Source organism: Lycorma delicatula, chromosome 1, assembly GCF_047948215.1.
Source record: "Lycorma delicatula isolate Av1 chromosome 1, ASM4794821v1, whole genome shotgun sequence".
Lineage (NCBI taxonomy): Eukaryota > Metazoa > Arthropoda > Insecta > Hemiptera > Fulgoridae > Lycorma > Lycorma delicatula.
Window position 1 is genome coordinate 186,943,695 of NC_134455.1, and position 19,141 is coordinate 186,962,835.

The window sequence follows — 19,141 nt, forward strand, 5'->3', positions numbered from 1 at the left end:
AGAGTTTACATACATTGTACTTAGCAAGTAGAGTAAGCAAACTACGTATCTAGTGTTGGTTAATCCTCATGGCAAGGATTGATTACATTTGATATCAAAATCATGGAAATAGAACCAATTTTATTTGATGATATTAACAATGAACATGTTCCCTGTCTTCCACTGATAAACTTTTTTCACAATTTTCTTTATTTTTTTCAGAATATGTAATTTTATCACTTTTCTTAAAAGTAATTTGCAAATAATTTTGAGTGGCATGTAATCTGTACTCATCCAAGGAAATTTATAAAAATTAAATATTACTTCGAGGTTTTAAGATTGTAACTTTTTTATGTGTAAACATAGTGAATGCTACTCATTCAAACTCTATATCAGCAGTACTTTGTAGTTTTTTATTTATTTACTTATTTTTTTTTACAAAATAACCTTGTTTGAATGAATAGAATATAAAGTATTTTAAATTTAGTTATTTTAAAATACTGAAATTTTAATCGTAGTTCAATTACTTCTTAGGATTTTTTTATATTTTATAATTTTTCTTCTCTTTGCAATAAAATATATAATATTATATCACATGTATGCTTTACAAAATAAAAAGTATGATTTTTCTGTATAGCCAAAATGTTTTTTAAAGATATACTCCAACCATTAAAGATAATCATATTATTTTCATATTAACCATGAAGATTATGTAAGAAATAATATTGGGTATAATAAATGTACATTTATGTTAATTACTGAAGAATGAATTGTAAGTTTAGTATGACTATCCACACATCTCAATTCTTGCTACATTGGAAAATGGACTAATATTAATATTCAAATCTGATTCAAAGAAACTAAAGGATGAAAATGACAATATACACAAATTTATGTAACAAAACTATTATTTTCATCTGATAAAATACAACTGTAATAATAATATCTGTCCTAATAATATATAATATTTTGCTAAGTGTATATAATATATTATAATTTATAATTACCTATACAAAAAAAAATATTTATAATTATTATTATTAATTTAACCAAACAGGGTTAGTTTTACATAAATAAATATATTTGCGCTTTTCTTGTATTATAAAAAGGGCATTATAACAATCAAACATATTATTAGCTATTAATTAATTAATAACTATTGTATTCTAAAAACAAAGATAAATATATTATTTGATAAAACAGTAATACAAAAATAGAAAAAAACAAAACAATAACCCTTAAAGATAATCACATCTTATAAATGGTTAACATGATAAAAATATTTAATTTTTCATAATGATTTATACGTACAACAATATATTATAATATAACGTAAAAAAACACAGCCTTATGTAAAGCCTCAGATAAACATTAAGGTAATAAAGCATTAGATAGACTAAGTAATAATAATAATTATATATTAATATATTTTATTTTAAATTAAAGCTAATTTATTACCACATAAGTCAATACTGTTCAATAGACAATTATTACAGTATGATTTTTTTTCTATTATGAAAATATTAATTTAGTGATTTCAATAAATCACACTCCTCTCTGTTAATATGTTATTTTAACGTTATTAAATTTTCACTTATAGTAACATTTTAAAAACCTGATTTTATATTAGATTATCTAAAAACAGGATTTTCCATCTTTCATGCTTTAATATAACAGTTTTGTATTTGGATAACGATGATAAGATGAAATTTGGGCAAGGTAAGTAAGTGGAAGATCATTCATTTAAGTTATGTTCTGCTGACATCCTCTTAAAGGGGGCATCACTCTGTAAAAATCCTAGCTAAACCTTCAACTTAAATCCAGAAAAAGTGGGATAGATAAGTAATCAAAAAAAATGTTTTATATTTAGTATGCAATCTAAATCTTTTGGTATATGTATAAGCAGCTGTTATCAATGTTTTAACTTACGGGACCGCTGGAGAAACACACTCTATAAAATACACACATTACATAGCAAAGGCATTAGCAAAATGATATTTTCAGTATCCTCATTTAAAAAACATAAAACATATGTTTTAAAAACATAATTTTTTATTCTCATACAATTTTCAGTTACTGCCCTTAAAATAATTACTTTATTCTATATTAATTTTGCTTGCATGAGTGCATCATTTAAATTTACTTTTTTCCAGTTTTTCTGTCTTAAGGGAAAAAGGATTTTAGTGAAATCTTTAAGATAAATGCACTTTCTGATTCCAACCTATCAGACAGAATCAACTGTGGAAATTTGAAGCATGTGAAAAATGCTATAATTAGCTAAGATTTCCATGTGAAACCTTTTGGATGAGGTAATGCTTTACCACTCTATACCATAGAGGTCAGTTACATTTCCATTACAGTAATTTAATTTAGTTACTACATTCATGTGTTAATTTGAACTTCAACCATTGATGCTTTTTATAAACTGTGCATTGCTATGATGTTCTGTTCAGTATTTTGAATCAGTTTTCCTTGATCCTTTTTTCCAAGAAAATGCTTTCCTAGTCCATTGAGTAGCATAACTATCTATTTTAAATGTGATTTATTTTGTTATAATTATGTACTGATCTGAATAAATTATTTTTTAAGTTTACCATGCATTAATTATTATTATAGTTTATAACAGAATATTCATTCTGTTATAAATTATTTATCATAAATGTATAATTAACATTTTTTTAGCATTAATTACGTTGTATAATGGTAATGTAATAATTTTCTTTATATAGTAGAATTTCAGACATACATATTTTCACTTAGATGTACAATAATCAAAAGGAAATGATAATTTAACTAAAGTTGAATTATCATTTAGAAAACAGTTTTTGTATACAAAAACAGTTTTTTGTAAATCAAAAATTCTGATTATTTGAATAAATCTCATTCTAATCACTTTAGGTATGAAAACTCTAAATGGTTGTAAATTAAACTGCTTTGTTTTTGTACTTACGTACTAGTTTATTTTTTTATACTGTATATTGGTAATTCATTTTGTTACACAATACTCGTAACTAATTTCAACTGTATTTTAATGTTCACTGTTAAATTTACTAGTAAACATAATTCTACTCTAATTACAAACATTCTAATTAAAAATATAATTTGATTGATTAGAGTGTGTGTGATTTTTTTAATGCTTAAGTTTTCATGTTTCATATTTTACTGTCATAATAATGTTTCATTTTAAAAAAAATGTTGTTTGTGAATGTGTGTAAATGTGTTTGTATGAGTAAGAAAATATGAGTAAGTAATTTTGTGGAAATTAATCCTGATCTTTGTCTGATGATATTGATGGGACCCTTCTATCATGATCAGCTGGAACCAGATTGTCATGGTAACTCAGTTCAGAGCCTGCAAGAGCTGGCTTTAGATGATGAGAAGCAACATCTAATGTCGGTGTTAAGAATACTCCTGATTGAATCATATCATGACCATCAGCATTGGGCCCCAAAACCTATACAAAAAATTATTAAAAAACAACACATAAAATGAATAAACATAAGTAACAATTAATTGAATTTAAAGCGGGCTTCTCTTCTGAGTGGAGACAGTGTACAAGTGTATGTTATTTCGTTTCTTATCAGTTATCTGTCCACCATGTATTTTTCCATTCCAAAGGGTTCAAACAGTAACTAGTAATCAATTTACATGTTAGCTATGTATTAATTACTTAAATGTCATTATATTTTTAAATTAATGAAACAATTATTACGATTTGATAATTTTTATCTCTATTGATAGCAGCGCATATCATTCAACTGATGTCTTTTGAATATTTCTTGTTTTTATTCTAGTTAGTATTTCACTTCAATTAGATCAGTTCGGAGTTTTGCACTTCTAATTTACATTGTACAAAATGAGCATTTGGCAATTACCAAGTATGGAACAGAACTCTGAGTAGTTCTTTATTAAGGCCAGGGTTCTACCAAAACATCACCTCTGTCCAAGAGGTCATAACATGATGTTTGTAAGCACTAAAGCAAGATGGCGTTGCAACCGTCATGAATCTCGTCGTACATCAGTTTCTTTGCATGCTGGAAACTGATTCCAAAATTCCAGATTACCTTTTTTAACTGTATGTTTTATTATTTGTATACATATGTTTTATTTACTTGTAGACGTGAGAAACGTCATTGATTACATGGTGTAAATAGGAACTGGATGTGTCGAATGAAATGACCATTGATTGGAATAACTATTTACATGAAGTACATCTGGACGTTCTATCACAAAAGGATTGGTAGTGTTGGGTTAGGTTAAGTTAAACATTGATTTAAATGATTGTATGGATTGGACAGATAACCAATAAGCTCCGTTATTTCCAATTGAGGAGCAGGATGAAATAAGGTCAATATTCTGAAAAGTTAGTTTTGAGAAAATGGTGTCTGAAAGTTTGTCAGTGTTAATTTTCCAAACCAGAATTGATTGATATTTTTAGTTATATTAAAAACAAGATTACAGTTTTGTTAACAGTACTTAATATATTTATTTATGTAAAATAAATTTTGTTATTTCAATTTTTATTGTAATAACACAATTCAGATTCCCCTTCTTCCATATAGGCTATGTAAAATGAACAATACACTTAATATTATATTAAACAGTTATTAATTACTTAATTATTAACTTAACTATTATTAAATTAACTTAATTATTAACTTATAATAACTTAATATTAAACAATTTATATTCTTTATAAAAATGAACACTGAATACAAAGAAAAGAGTAGAATAAACTTTTAGTTGATATTAAGTTTAATATTTTTGTTGTTTTATTAAAATATTCTGTGTATGGTAGCAATGATGAGTTTTTTACTTTGTTTGATTAATTTTGACATATAGAAGAATCAATTCCACTTCTTTGAAATTTGATGTCTTTATAAAAACTTGAACTGGAATCCATGTGCCTTTGTAAGTAGAATTAACAATGCAATACCCACTAAATGACATATTTTTAGATGGTTTGATTTTTTAGTGGTTTGTTTAAATTTTTTGGTCACTGGTACTTTGAAAACATAATTTTGAATCATGAATGACCAATCTTTTAATAAATCTACTGCATGGATAACTTTAAAATTATTAGGAAAACTGCAGAATTCATAAATAATATCAATATATTTTTGTGAGTTTTCAATTACTTAAACTTTTTTCATTTTTTTGGGGTTATAATCTGAAGTTACATACACAAATACAATATAAACCTTGAGCACATATTCAATCTGCAAAGATTGAACTTTTTATACTTCTTCTTCCAGATACCAGTATATACAATTACCATTATCATTATGGCAGTGCATATTAAAAATATATAGCCAAAAGAGATGATTATAAAACTGGCACTTTATATTAATTTTTGGCAGTAATTTATTCTGCGCAAAATCAAACTCCAAACAAGTGCTATAAAATAATTTTAAATTGTTTAAAAATATTATTTTTTATTTCCTTATATTCCAAAAACTTCTGTTGATACATATCATAATCATATCTACATTCAATTTTTTATCATTCTGCAAAAATATTTGATTGCCAAATATTTTTGCAAAAATCACTCATCACAAATACTTCTTAATTTAAGGAAATTGTATAAGGATCACAAAAATCACAATAAGGATTGTGCAAAAATCACTCATATTCAAATACTTCTTAATTTAAGGAAATTGTATAAGGATTGTGTGTGATAATATTTGTGGTTAGTTGAATATTTCATTGTTAAATTTAGGTCAGTTTTTTTCTAAAATATTATTCTTTGAATAATTGAAACAAAGTGCTTATGTCCAAGTCAGGTATTAAAATAAAAAGTAGATTTGTTTAAGGTATAATGGCTGGTTGTACACAATCATTAAGTTACAATGCATTACTCTATGAAAGAAGGGTAATATTACATCTCATTACAAAGAGGTATAACTTTGAAATGGATAGAAATTTTGAAATGATTTTTTTTTCACTAGTAGAAAACAGTGTTAGATTTATCATTTCAAAACGCCTTTACTTAAAAAGGATAATTTCATCATATTCATCTTATTCCATCCAGCTCCTCAATTTCTGAATTTTTATATTCCAAAATTGTTTAATATAATGAATTGTTAGTACAAATATATACACACAACATGTCACGGATATTTTAATTTTCTTACTATTCAAAATCATACTATTTCTTCACTTAATGAGTGTTACGAAATACTCACAACACGTTATGGTCACTCCAGTTGTACTCATAATATGTACTTAAATATTTTAATTTAAAATACTCAACATAATTGTTAAACTTATAATATAATTGCTAAATTTTCTTGGAGTATGTACTGACAAATATTATTTAAATCTTTGTTCTTTATGCCAAAAAAAATTGAAATTTAATTCAAAATATCAATAGGCAAGAGTATAATATTAAATATTAGAAGTAGTAATAAATAAATAGTAAAGTAGTAACATTATAATAGTAGTAGTAGTAGTAATAGTAGTAAGTAAATAATAAATAGTAAATATTTATGAGGGCAATTCAGGTCAATCTGGTACTATTCATTTTTAAATAAACGCACTTATGATAGTAAAAAATACTTTTGTTTCTCAATGTCATCCCCTGCTACATTTTTACACTTATCTCAGTGTTTACTAGTGCCTGGATATGTACAGTATAGAAAGATTTGTTGTTATGTCAAAACCAAGATAGGACTGACTGCTTAACCTCTTCATTGCTTTTGAAATTCTGGCCTCCTAGGAACAATTTGAAAGGCCCAAACAGGTGAAAATTGTGAGTTGTGTGATCTGGACTGTACAGGAGGTGTGGCAATAACTCCCATCCAAGATCTTATAGTGCGCATGTCATGCGGTGGGCTGTATGCAGTTGTGCATTGTCCTGCAGAAACAGAATGTCTTTAGCGATTACACCAGGCCATTTTTTCTTGAGAGCATAGTGTACATCTTGAAGAACTTTGCAGTAGTACTCACTGTTAATATTGACTCCATGCGGTAGAAAATTGCTATGAATGATGTCAAAAAAACTTAGGCCATAACTTTGGTGGCTCTGAACCAGCTCGACCAGGATTGTCACTCACTAATGTATGGCCTTCTTTAAAACGTTTGCACTACTCAAATATTTTACTGCAATTAAGAGTCTCATCACTGTACTGTGTAAGAAGTTGCAAATAAATCTCACTGCGTTTTACACCTTCATTTACAAGAATTTCATTTCAATGCGCTGTTCCACACATTCATTCACTACATTGAAGTCATGTTCTTTACGACTGACTGTTGTTGTTTAACGTTGGTTCATACCAGCACACCATGCAGTAATAGCTGGCACTTGGACCTTAAGTGTATAACAACAAAAATTGTAGGAATCTTCATTTACACTCTAGTTTAACAAAAGTCCTAACTTGACATGAACATCCCTCTTAATAGTAAATAGTAATATCATAATAGTTTACATAAAAATAAATAAATATCAAACAATGAAATGAAATTATTAATATAGAAACATTTTCGATTAGTAAATTAAAATTATACTATGATGAAAAGTTCTATTAGGTTATAATTATATTTTTTTATAGTAAATTAGTATAATTAAAAAACATGTATGCTTTGGTTTTTAAACAAGAAAGAGTTTGTGTAATAAAAGAGGTATTTCAATAAAAAATATAATATTTAAAAACCAGACAAAAATAGTAAATAATAAATGTAATAAAAAAATATAAAATTGTAATGCCCCATTTCATTTTGTATAAATCAGAAATATCCGTAAGTGTTCTGAGTAAATCAGTAATGATCAAAAATTTGATGATTCAGTAATAACCACAAAGTGAAAAACAATGTGATTAAAGCTTGGCTAATGAATGAGGATATTGAGTTATAGCTGACTCATATCTTAGTAGATGAAGGTATAAGAATGCTGTTAAGAAAGTCAGTGGATTACCAGGTGCTGATATCAATAGTGATCACGTGCTACTTTTGATGAAAATGAGAACAGCTTTAAATAAGATAGAGAAACTGAAGCTGGTTAAGAAATGGAACTTAGAGAAGTTTAAGAAATTGCATAATGAAAAAAACAATGGGAAAATCTAGCAAGGGAATTAAAGAAAGCAAAAAGGAAAATGAGGGAAGTGAGAAAATTTTAAGTATAAAAAATTGCCATCGTAAAAACAAGATGGAAGAAGTAGGCTATTTTGAGAGAAATAGAGCCTAGAACTAGAACTTGCCTAGAGAGGAATAGAGCTTAGAAATAGAGCCATGGATAACAACAGTGATGCTATTGAAATTAGAAGAAATTAATAAGACAGGAGAAAATAAAACAGAACTATATTGCAAACAAAGAAGGGAAACACAAAAAGCTAGGAAAAGGTAGTTGAAGGAAGAATGCAATGAGAGGATCTAGAAAAGAAAGGGCAATATGATATGATGTGTAGGAAGGTAAAGAGCATTACACGGGAAAAGAGCTTGGTAAAATAAGAAAATTTGAGGTTATGGATGACAAAATGAGGAGAAAGATGGGAGGAGTACATTGACTATATGTATATGAAAAGAAAGAAACACAGGAAAGGAATGGGAGGTGACTGAAGAGGAAAAAAGACCATCAATATTAAAATAAAAAGTATAGAAAGCAATTAAAGAAATAAAGAATAAAAATCGACTGGAGGAGATGAACTTCCCATAGAATTTTAGAAATGCTTTAATAAGGAAAAAATGTAAGAAATAGTTGAATTGTGTAGTAGGATACATGCATAGTATGGGAGAATGATCTGATTATTTTGTGAAAACTGAATAATATCAATTCTGAAGAAAACTGGTACCAGAAAATGTATAAAACATAGAACAAGAACTGTAATAGCCTTACTCCTAAAATATTGTTTAAATATTATTGCTAAAATATTGCCCCAAACCAGAGGTTGGCAAGAATAATGGAAGAGAATGCAGGAGAGGATCAGGAGAGAATGCAGGAGAGTTTGGCTTCAGGAAAGGTAAAGGAATCAGAGATGCTATTGGATTAATAAGGGTGGTTGGAGAGAATAGAGGGGAAGAAGGAATAGTTCTCTATTTTGTAGATTTAGAAAAGGCATTTGATAGTCAAATGATGGTAACTTTTAAAGAAAAAAGTAAACTGGAAAGACAGAAGGTTAATTAAAGAATTATACGTGAGACAAACAGCAGTAATGAAAGTGAATAAGAATATGATTGACTGGATGGGTCTAGGTTGTGGTTTTAGACAAGAATACTGCTTCTCACTGACACTGTTCAACATTTGCATTGAAGATATGATAAGGATTCGGTTAAAAGAGAGAAAAGAAGAAATAAATGTAAGGGGATGAAAAAAATTGCATTAGGTTTACAGATGATATGGCAATTCAAACTGATAGCACATATGATATCAGGCCCTTAGATTGTTAACAGGCCCTGATTGTTAACAGGCCCTTGGAGGAAGGAACAAAAGAATATGGAATGAAATAAACATAGAAAAAATTAAAATAATGGAAGTAAACAACAAAGAGGATTTAGTGGTAAGATCGTGAAGGAAAAGTAGGAAAAATAAAAAATTACAGTATTTGGGGGCTATGGTGACAGAGGACTGGAAGAGCATAATGGAAATAAAATGGAGGATACCAATGGCAAAGTAAGTAACAAGAGGAAATTATTATTTAGTAAAAGTCTGAACTTAAAGTTAAGGAAGAGGTTAACCAATTATTATTGTTAACAAGAGGGAGAGGGACTGGATTGATGCATTTTGAGATTTCTAATGGAGAAGGATGAACAGATAAAGTGAGAAATGAGGAAGTATGAACAGGATTAAAGAAGAAAGAGCAGTAATATAAGAAGTGCAGAAAAAAAATGGAAATTTTAGGACATATTGTTAGAAGAGGTAGAGGATCTTGACAATTGCATGGGAAGGGATAGTAGAAGGAGAAATAAAGTAAGAAAGACGAAGGATGAAGTTAATAGATGAGATGGAGATTGGAAATTAGAGTGGATGAAGGAGAAGGCTTGGGACAGAATGGATGGAAACAGCTGTGGTGTAAGAGACCTGCCACCATCCATTCAGAACACCAGGTGATGATAAACATACAATTACAAAATGTTTGAGAAAATGAAAAATAAATTATACATAAGAATAATATTTTATAATGCCATGTCTATATGGCCAACTTCCCATGTAGTAAAATCTAAGTTTGTTTCTTTTTTTCAGTTAAATTACAAAGTTGTTTGGTTTTTATGGCTCTATTATGATTATTCATTTATTATTCTATCAGCACATACATTCTTTTGTTATATGGTAAATCATTTGAAATGCATTCAGAAGTAAATGTTAACTGCATTACTCGTATGTATGTTTTTAAACCGATCAGAATAAAGATTTGTTTTATTTTTTATTTGTTGCATATGTCTCCTCCTTAATTAATGTTGACTGCTTAATGCAGTAAATCTTCTATAAAGTCTGGCTAATATTTTTTCATTACACTATAAAAAAAATTATATTTTACCATAGAATGATGTGGCCCATGCATATGCTGGTGTCTATGAGCATTATGGTTGTGCTCATTACTACTATGATGGCTGTGATGATGTAAGTTTTTCTCATGTTCTGAGTTTTCTATTTTAATCAAAACTTGTCTTAAATGCTCAACATCAATGTTAACATGACCTTCTTTTTCCACCTGAAATGTAAAAGATCACAAGAGAAAATGTAATTTTTTACTTTTTTAACAGTAAATAAGCCCTCAACAATACTTCTAAAACAAAACACTAAAACTTCTTTTTCCACCTGAAATGTAAAAGATTACAAGAGAATATTTTATTTTTTACCCTTTTTAACTGTAAATGAGCCCTCAACAATACTTAAAACAAAAATTTGTTATACATTCCCAAAATGAAAGTCTACAAAGACTAATGTGGTTCCATTAGGTCCAGATTTCTAGTACCTCAATACATTTTTTTTTCATTTGATGTAAGTGATCTTGACATAGTATTTAATAATCTTTTCATCAAATTATATTTTTTTTTATAGTAGTTACATTCACACCTTCATAAAAAGTAATCTAAATTTATTTTTATGTTTATAGTGAGATTCATGCTTGTTATTCAAGATGTATTCTTATAATTGTATATAACAAGGAAACTAAAACATGGTATACCATGTTCTAGATGGTACATGTATACTTTTGATTACTAATTAATTGAAGGGCTGATTCATCTTCCTTACCTTAATTTAAGTAATCTCCTATATTAAAAACAAAAATCTGAGTAAAAAATTCTCCAAATAAAAAGTGATAGTCCTAGAAGACCCAAAGAAGTGACCCAGCATCATTTTGGCCAGTGTGCTTACTCAATTTCTTGAGCAAGTTTTTTGAGAGGGTGTTGATAATATGGTGGTTCAAGAGCTGGAAGCAACAGATGGTCTAAGTGACCAGCAATTATGAACTCCATTTCTAGAAAGACCATTGTTGGGAAAGCCAGATCAGGCTCAAGGCACACACATTTGATTCAGGCTGTTATCCTGTTTGATGTTAAAATTGCATTCATTATTATATGTGAAGAAATATATTCAAAATATTGGAAAGATGTGGAGACAATCCATACCTGAGGAGGACTATTCAGTGTTACTTCTCCAAAAAGTTTGTGATGAGGAGTTCCTCTGAGGGAGAGGTGTTTATTAGGATTAGTTACGGTGTTCCACAGATTCAATGTTGGGCCCAACATTGTATTACATTGCCAAAAATGAAGTCCTGTTTGTTGTGGTTCCTGAAGAGTAAGCCCTACCCAGATTTTCTGATGACTTAGTTCTGGTCGTGACAACCAAGTCAGAGTGGATAGTGATAAATACACAGAGAACCAGGTGGTAAATAGGATCTCTCATGCCTGCAGGATATCAGGTTACAGATTTCGCTTGAGAAGAAGCCAGTGGTCATAGTTTCAGGCAGATGGAAGCTGATCCCAATCTTGTTTGGAGTCGGAAACAAGTCATCCACACCTCACTTGCAATGAAGTACCAAGAGGTATGAATAGAAAAAATCCCCATGCTCTGAAGGACAAGACCGAGGTGTCTCAGAAGACCAAAAAAACAGCAGCTGCCATCAGTTGGATAATGACCAATATTGGGGGATCCACACATCAAAGTGGAGGGGTTTCTCACAGGTGGTGCTCTTGAAAGTGTTGTATGGATTATCAGGCTAGTCTATTGTACCTGAAAACAGGAAAGCCTGAACAATTCTAAATCGTGTGCATATAGCCATATGCACATGGTTTAGATATGTCTATCTCTCTATGAGTATAGTGTGGCTATAGAACCATCTCAGGCATTGCAGCTGGGGTAGTGGCCAGTCTTGCACCCCTAGAACTTTTCGGAAGAGGGAGGTGGTGTATTAGGGGATCAGTAAGGCGGAAGCAGAGGCTTCGCTTCTTCCTTTCTTCTTCTTGGCAGGAAAGGTGGGATTAGTCAACTATGGGTAGATTGATCCCAGGCTTGCAAAGATGACTGGACCGCAAGAAGCACTGGAAACTAGGTTATGAGTTGACCCACTTCCTGACTGGTCATCATGGTTGCTTCAAAGGATACCTATTAGTACGGGTATTGGGACCCTTTGCTGATTATGATTATGGCACGAGGACACCACATAGCACACTGTGTTTGAATGCAACAAGTTCTTGCAGCACTGAGAAGCATGCCTGAAAGAATCTGGCATATTAACCTTTGATAACATCAGGAGGACTGTGCTGCAGATCAGACAGGTGTGTAACTCAATGTCAAGGATGTTGATATCACTTATTAGAACAATTTTGATGGAAGAAGTGCACAGATGAATAACATCAGATTTTCCCTTGGGGATATCTTTGTAACTAAAGCAGGCCCCCATAGAGAAGTACTATATATTAAAAAAAACTGATATATTAAAAAAAATAGATAAGGCTCAACCTTAGACCTGGACAACAAAGATTTATGAACTGTTTCTGTTTTAAATTTCAAATAAAATCAATAATAAACAAATTAATTTATTTTGATGTCAAGAAGTCATGGGTATTAAAAAGAACTTGTGAGAAATTTACTTAAAAATAGTTTTTTTATTTTTTTAATATGGTATAATATCTCAAACCAAAGTTATTTTTCAGATATCTCAATCAAAACTGTTACAGATGATCTTAATCATCAACAAAACATTAACACACATGAACTTTTTCCAAACCAAACAAGTGCCAACTTTCACTTGACATTCAGCTTTTTTCACTTTGACATTCAGCTAAGTAGAGCAATGTTGAAGTAGTTAGCGTGCTAAATTTATCTTTTCTCTCCTAGTTAACTTGATTAATATTTCTCTCCTATATAAGGTCTAACGATTACATGTTGGGGAAATACTATTTTGTTTGTAAGTCTAGATTAATAATATTAATGATACTTCACAATATGATGTAACACTAATTTTATCATCTCACTTCTGGAAATTGACTTACAACACCCCATGGTAATAACCAAATCATTAAAGACATAATCTTACATCTGAGAGTGTAACCTAAAATTTCCTGAATGAAAGTAAAGAAGGTTGTTTCCTTTGCATTGAATCACGCTTTGACCAGGTATGTAGTGATGTACTCAACCCACCAGATTGGTCTAGTGGTGAACACTTCTTCACAGATCAGTTGGTTTTGAAGTCGACAGTTCCAACATTCAAATCCTAATAAAGGCAGTTACTTTTATACGGATTTGAATTCCAGATTGTGGATACTGGTGTTCTTTGGTAGTTGGGTTTCAATTACCACACATCTCAGAAATGGTCGGACCTGAGACTCTACAAGATTACACTTCATTTACACACATACATATCATCCTCATTCTCCTCTGAAGTAATACCTGATGGTGGATTCCCAGAGGCTAAACAGGAAAAAAAAAAGGTAGTGATGCACTCATGATTCATCCTCAATACCAGTGTAGTTAAGTATATCTTCTTCTTAATTGACATTCTGTGAGAAATATTTTGAGCACAGGCCCACTTAATTCAATTTCCATTTCTCAGTTATGTGTGTGGGCACTAACCATAAACAAAACAGATATCACAGAAATGCACTGAAATTCAAGTACAACTTAAACTACAGAAAAGCTTATTCACCAATACAAATGGAAAATTAAATGCAGCTGCTCTACATGTATATAAAAAATCAACAAATTTGATTAAGTAATAAATTTTTTTTAAAAATAAAAAGGAAGTTACCCTCTTCACAAAATCTGCAAGAGTTGAATCATCTACTTTGTGATTATCACCTTCTACTTGATTTAATAATTCTCTAAGTGCGACCTGATTTGGGGCACTTAATTCATCTACACCTTCATTCAGTTCTCTTAGTAACAATACAAGCCTGAAAAGTAAATTTGTTGAAATTATTTGTTTATGGTAATAAAAATCATACAAGTATAAAATCTATAAAATTACCAATTTATATTTTTCGTCACAAGAGAGCGCTATTTTAATTAAAATATGATGTGTCAGCATTGATCTTTAGTTCTCCAAAATCTGCCGTACAATTTGACCATCATCTATCCTAGTTTGCAGTAGTACAACATTGTATCATAATTTGTTTCACAAAAGCGTGCAGCAAACCAAAACATAACATTATGATGATTCTAATTTAATTTACTTTAGCAGAATCCATCCGAGAAAAAACACTTCTGTTTACTTTAAACATTAAAATGAAGTAAAAACAAATTGAATACAAAAATTAGAAAATTGTGATAAAATGATATACTTATCTTAAAAGTAAATATTTTAAGAAAGTATGATACAGCTGTGTAAAAATTTAATTAAGTAACAAAATATTTATTACCACAATGTATTTCTTCAACACCCAATAAGCTGCTGTCTGTTGAATTAATCATTGATTCCCAAATTTATCACAATATCTTCAATAATATTTTCACGCAAACTGTCCGTTTCCCATGCTGTTTTTCTTCTTTAATTACATGCTGAATACAATTTTTTCAAGCATTTGCATCTATTCTATAAACACCTATCAATAGATTTTTACATCACTTAATTTAAATTTTATGTTATTACTTCCAGTGTAGTCCTTGTGCCCATATCAACTCAATCAAGTTAAAATTGCAGTGGTGTGGAGGAAGACACAAAACGACACACTTTATAATTTTGTTATTTCATATACTTTATATTGAATTTTTTTTTTGTTTAACTGATTTTACTAATCTTGTTAGTTCTACTTTTAACATGTCTTTGGTACGTGCAATTTACTTCAATTTTAACCATTCTGTAATTTCCAATTTTTGGGTCAAAACGTTTGGAATTTTTTCAATTTTCAGTCAGTGTTACTTATAAGTTATTATGGTGGATTCTTCAGCCACAATTTCAACAACTTTCTTAAACCACTGCATAAAATTTGTGATACTCTTGGAAAGATCTAGATTCAAATGCTCATAAACTACAATACAAATCCCCATCTTCACTTCCTGCTTGCGTTACTATTAATTGTTTACCTTTTCCACCAGGGGTTTTCACCTCAGTTGACAAAATAAAAGTTGAAATCGTCCAATTTTTCAATCATTTTCACATGCTTTTGAGTGTTTTAGAACTAAAAGGTTTACCATTAATTTTATGTTTCTTTATTATATTAAACATTTTTCTTTAACTTATACTTGTTGCAGTACTTGCTTTCCGAGCAATGTCTCTGACTGCAGTTTCAGCGTTATCTTGTTTTAAGGTAACATATACGTTGCTGATTTTTTTTCAGAGCTACTTAAGGGTTTATGTTTCACAACAGAATTACTCATTGTTAAAACCCAATTGGTACAAAAACACAGGGAAAGTAAAATATATGAAAATAACACTGAATAAAACTGTTATAAAAATGAACTATAAAATTGTATTTTACCATTCAGAGTAACACAATAACAGACTGAAATACTTTCTTTCACCAAACTGAATAATGGTGTGAAGCATTACAAATGATGTTATTGTTATTAAACATAAATAACAAAGACTCAATAAAATTTTTAATTATTTATCATTGGCATGCCATGGCGCCAGACTAGTGGTAATTTACAGTACATTATTATACGCATAAAACAATAATTTCACTTGCCCGTGGGAGTGACAGATTGGTTCAGCCTAAACTATTGAGATATAATTCATACATGCTGAATTCATTTTTATATCTGCTGTACCCATTTTGTGACACAAGGATTAGAAACTATTACACTATTCATGATTATGTTTTTAGTAATAACTAATTGCCTGGTTAATTGTATTTCTGGGTTTTCATCCTACAGCCTTAAGTAAGCCAGCTATTATCTTCAAGATAGCAGTTACAGGTTTTGAAAGATTTAATTCCTCTAATACACAGCATATGTGCAATCCCTTACTTGTAACTGGTGAGACACCTTACCTTAATTCAACATGGACAAAGTGATAAAAGAGTATTTCTTATTATTATTAATAACATGTTACATAAGTCTAGCATCAGTATGACATGCGGTTTGGATTTATAACTAAAGAAACATAAAAAAACTTCATGAATAACAAATATAACCGGTAGGAAGAAGTCCTCCAGAAAGAAAATGAGAAAGGTGTAAGGACAACCAATAAGCACAAGTTGAAGGAGCAAAGTGATGAAGGAGCATTGTAAAAGAGGAGTAAGTACTTAACTGTTGTTAACTCATTGGAAACAAACAGTTGAAAAATATAAATCTCATACATAAAATATAGAAAAAAAATCAAATCAAATCTGTACTGTTAATAAGTAGCCAGTAGTTCTGTTTATAATCATATAAAGTGTGAAGGAAACCTTACTTTCTACAATTTTGCAAACAATTGTGTTTACTTGGGCGTCATCAGATCTTATAAGTAACATGTTACCTGTCTGGGATATAATATAATTTTCTATAATACTATAAACCATGATTTCAATAATATCAAAATAATAATTATTTGTAATTTATACCTTTCATTTATATAACTATCATTTATTGTTCTAGCTGGATTAAAATTGAATGGCTCAAATGAATTATTCTTTTCTTTTGAAGAATGCATTAAACCAAATAATTGAGGAACATCAAAAATTGAATCTGAAGTTTCAGGTGTATCAAGTTCTTCATCTGAATCCAAGAGCAAATTTCTTGAAGATGGATCAGAACATGTCATGCAACTACAATTTGTTATAATTTCCACTCTTTTGTTCATACTTTCACCTTCAAATTCTCCAGATGTGCATTTTAATGTCACCTAAAACAATAGAATTTATAACTTTTTTTCAAACTTTATATACCCATTTTTGATCTCTTATAATAATATTAACAAATAAAAAAGCTAAAAATGTTCAGTTTTAATTATTTAAAGATTATATTTCTGATACTGACTTAAAATGTGCAATATTCTCTGATTTGTGTGTGTACGTACCTAGTATAAAACACAAATGAATCTGGATTAATGCATGATAATGATTTTATTTTATGTAATTAATATTAATCTACTGTTTTCAACTGATGGAAATGCCTTGGTTTCTACTGATGGAAATGCCTTGGCAGACATTTCCATCAGTGTATTTACACAACCTACCACCGCCTTCATATGGCTTCATCAAACCATGACCTCCTACCATAACTTACAACCATCAATTATCAAACTGATTTATGGAAGCACAATTCCCTCACCTTCCTCTAACACCGAAGATTTTAAAAAACCTCTTCCCATATCTAACTTTAATTAGACTATGCACTCAGATCATTACTTGATATTGTCTTTTAATCACCAAACTACTACTATTACTACTACTCTCATGCAACAAAACAAGTGTTGATCGCAATGAAAACTTAGTTCTACAATTCAGTTTACTCAAAGTCTTCTTGATTTACTCAAAAATAAAAAAAAAAGATTCACAATTTTAATAAGCTTCCAATGGAAACGTACCCATCTCTTTCTGCACTGGTCTGCTTTCACAAACGAGGTCAATACATAGAAGCAGATACAAACATTTCAGAATTCTCAACACATCCATTCTCAGCCTAACAGTGAATATCTCAGCTAACTGGGGCTTGATGCCAAGATGCCTGCATTAGCATAGTAAGGCACCCTTGAGTTGCTGTTTTATCTATATATCCAAAACACATCAGACCCCCTTAGCCATCCTCCGCAGAGCTAAGAATCTCAGGAAACCAGCAGCTAAATTCCATTCCCTTTCAGTTTTCCAATTAATTTGCAGATCAAAACCAGAATTGATCCTTGCAAGCTCTCTAACTACTTTGGTACATTAAGCTTTGTACCTGGGGTAGACATATAAGATATGGCACACATCAGTGGCTCTACACTGTGAACATAAGTCTGATTTAATCAATCCAAATCTGACCAACCTATCTCGAAAAGCACCATGTCCAGAAAGAAGCTATGTATTATGCTTATTGGGGGAAATTCATGCAAAAACCTGCATACTTTTCACATCAGGAAAAATACCATTTGTGTAAAGGCCATCAGACAATACAGTACACCTGACCTTCTATAAATGGAAACCTTGGTCGTCTATTTCTTTTATGCACTCAAAGGTAAGTTGTCCTACCTTCTTAGCATCGTAACATAATTGGCTCTCAGTTGTAAGGATATCAATGGGCTTAATACCAGGGATAACAAGGACTGTCTCTCAAGAGACAGTCCTGTAGGCACCAATCATAGGTAACAATAGGAGATGCTGGGTTCTCAACAAAAGTTTTGTATAACATTTGTACCTCATTTGATTAGCCCAGACATGTGCAGCATTTAGTATTATAGCTTTGCATAAGCCCTTATATAGAACTCGCATGGTTCTGACATTAAGAACCAAACACCGAAGAAAGCATTATGAGCCTTTTTGGCAGCATATTGAAAGTGTTTCTTGAATCAAAGGTTCTCATCAAGGATAACACCTAGATACTTCTGCAGCTGGACATACCTAATTCAATGGCCTGCCATTGAAACATGAGATCATCATGTAACAGTCAGGAATATCATTGTTGTTTTCTCTGAGCTAAACATCACCTTATGTTGCAAAATCCACAACTGGATTATCTTGCAAGCCTGTTCTGAATTCGATCTTATTTCTCAAATCTCCTTTAACTAGCTAAAGCCCTTCATTCTCATAGGCGATGATTATGGTATCCACTGGCTAACCTCAACTGCATCAAAAAATCACAGTCAACAACCCAGCAGGGGTC

The 19,141-nt window shown here is 30.4% G+C and overlaps 1 protein-coding gene across 1 annotated transcript in view; it reads right to left on the bottom strand.

Moving 5' to 3' along the window:
* Positions 1-869: 869 nt before the first annotated feature.
* LOC142326133 (uncharacterized) overlaps positions 870-19,141 on the bottom strand; it is a 96,780-nt gene continuing 78,508 nt past the window's right edge. The window contains exons 4-7 of the mRNA XM_075368337.1: positions 16,903-17,183; positions 14,166-14,310; positions 10,449-10,622; positions 870-3,433 (exon numbers count right to left, since the gene is read on the bottom strand). Coding sequence (XP_075224452.1) covers positions 3,242-3,433; positions 10,449-10,622; positions 14,166-14,310; positions 16,903-17,183 — 792 coding nt within the window. The 3' untranslated portion in view covers positions 870-3,241. The remainder of the gene's footprint in view (positions 3,434-10,448; positions 10,623-14,165; positions 14,311-16,902; positions 17,184-19,141) is intronic.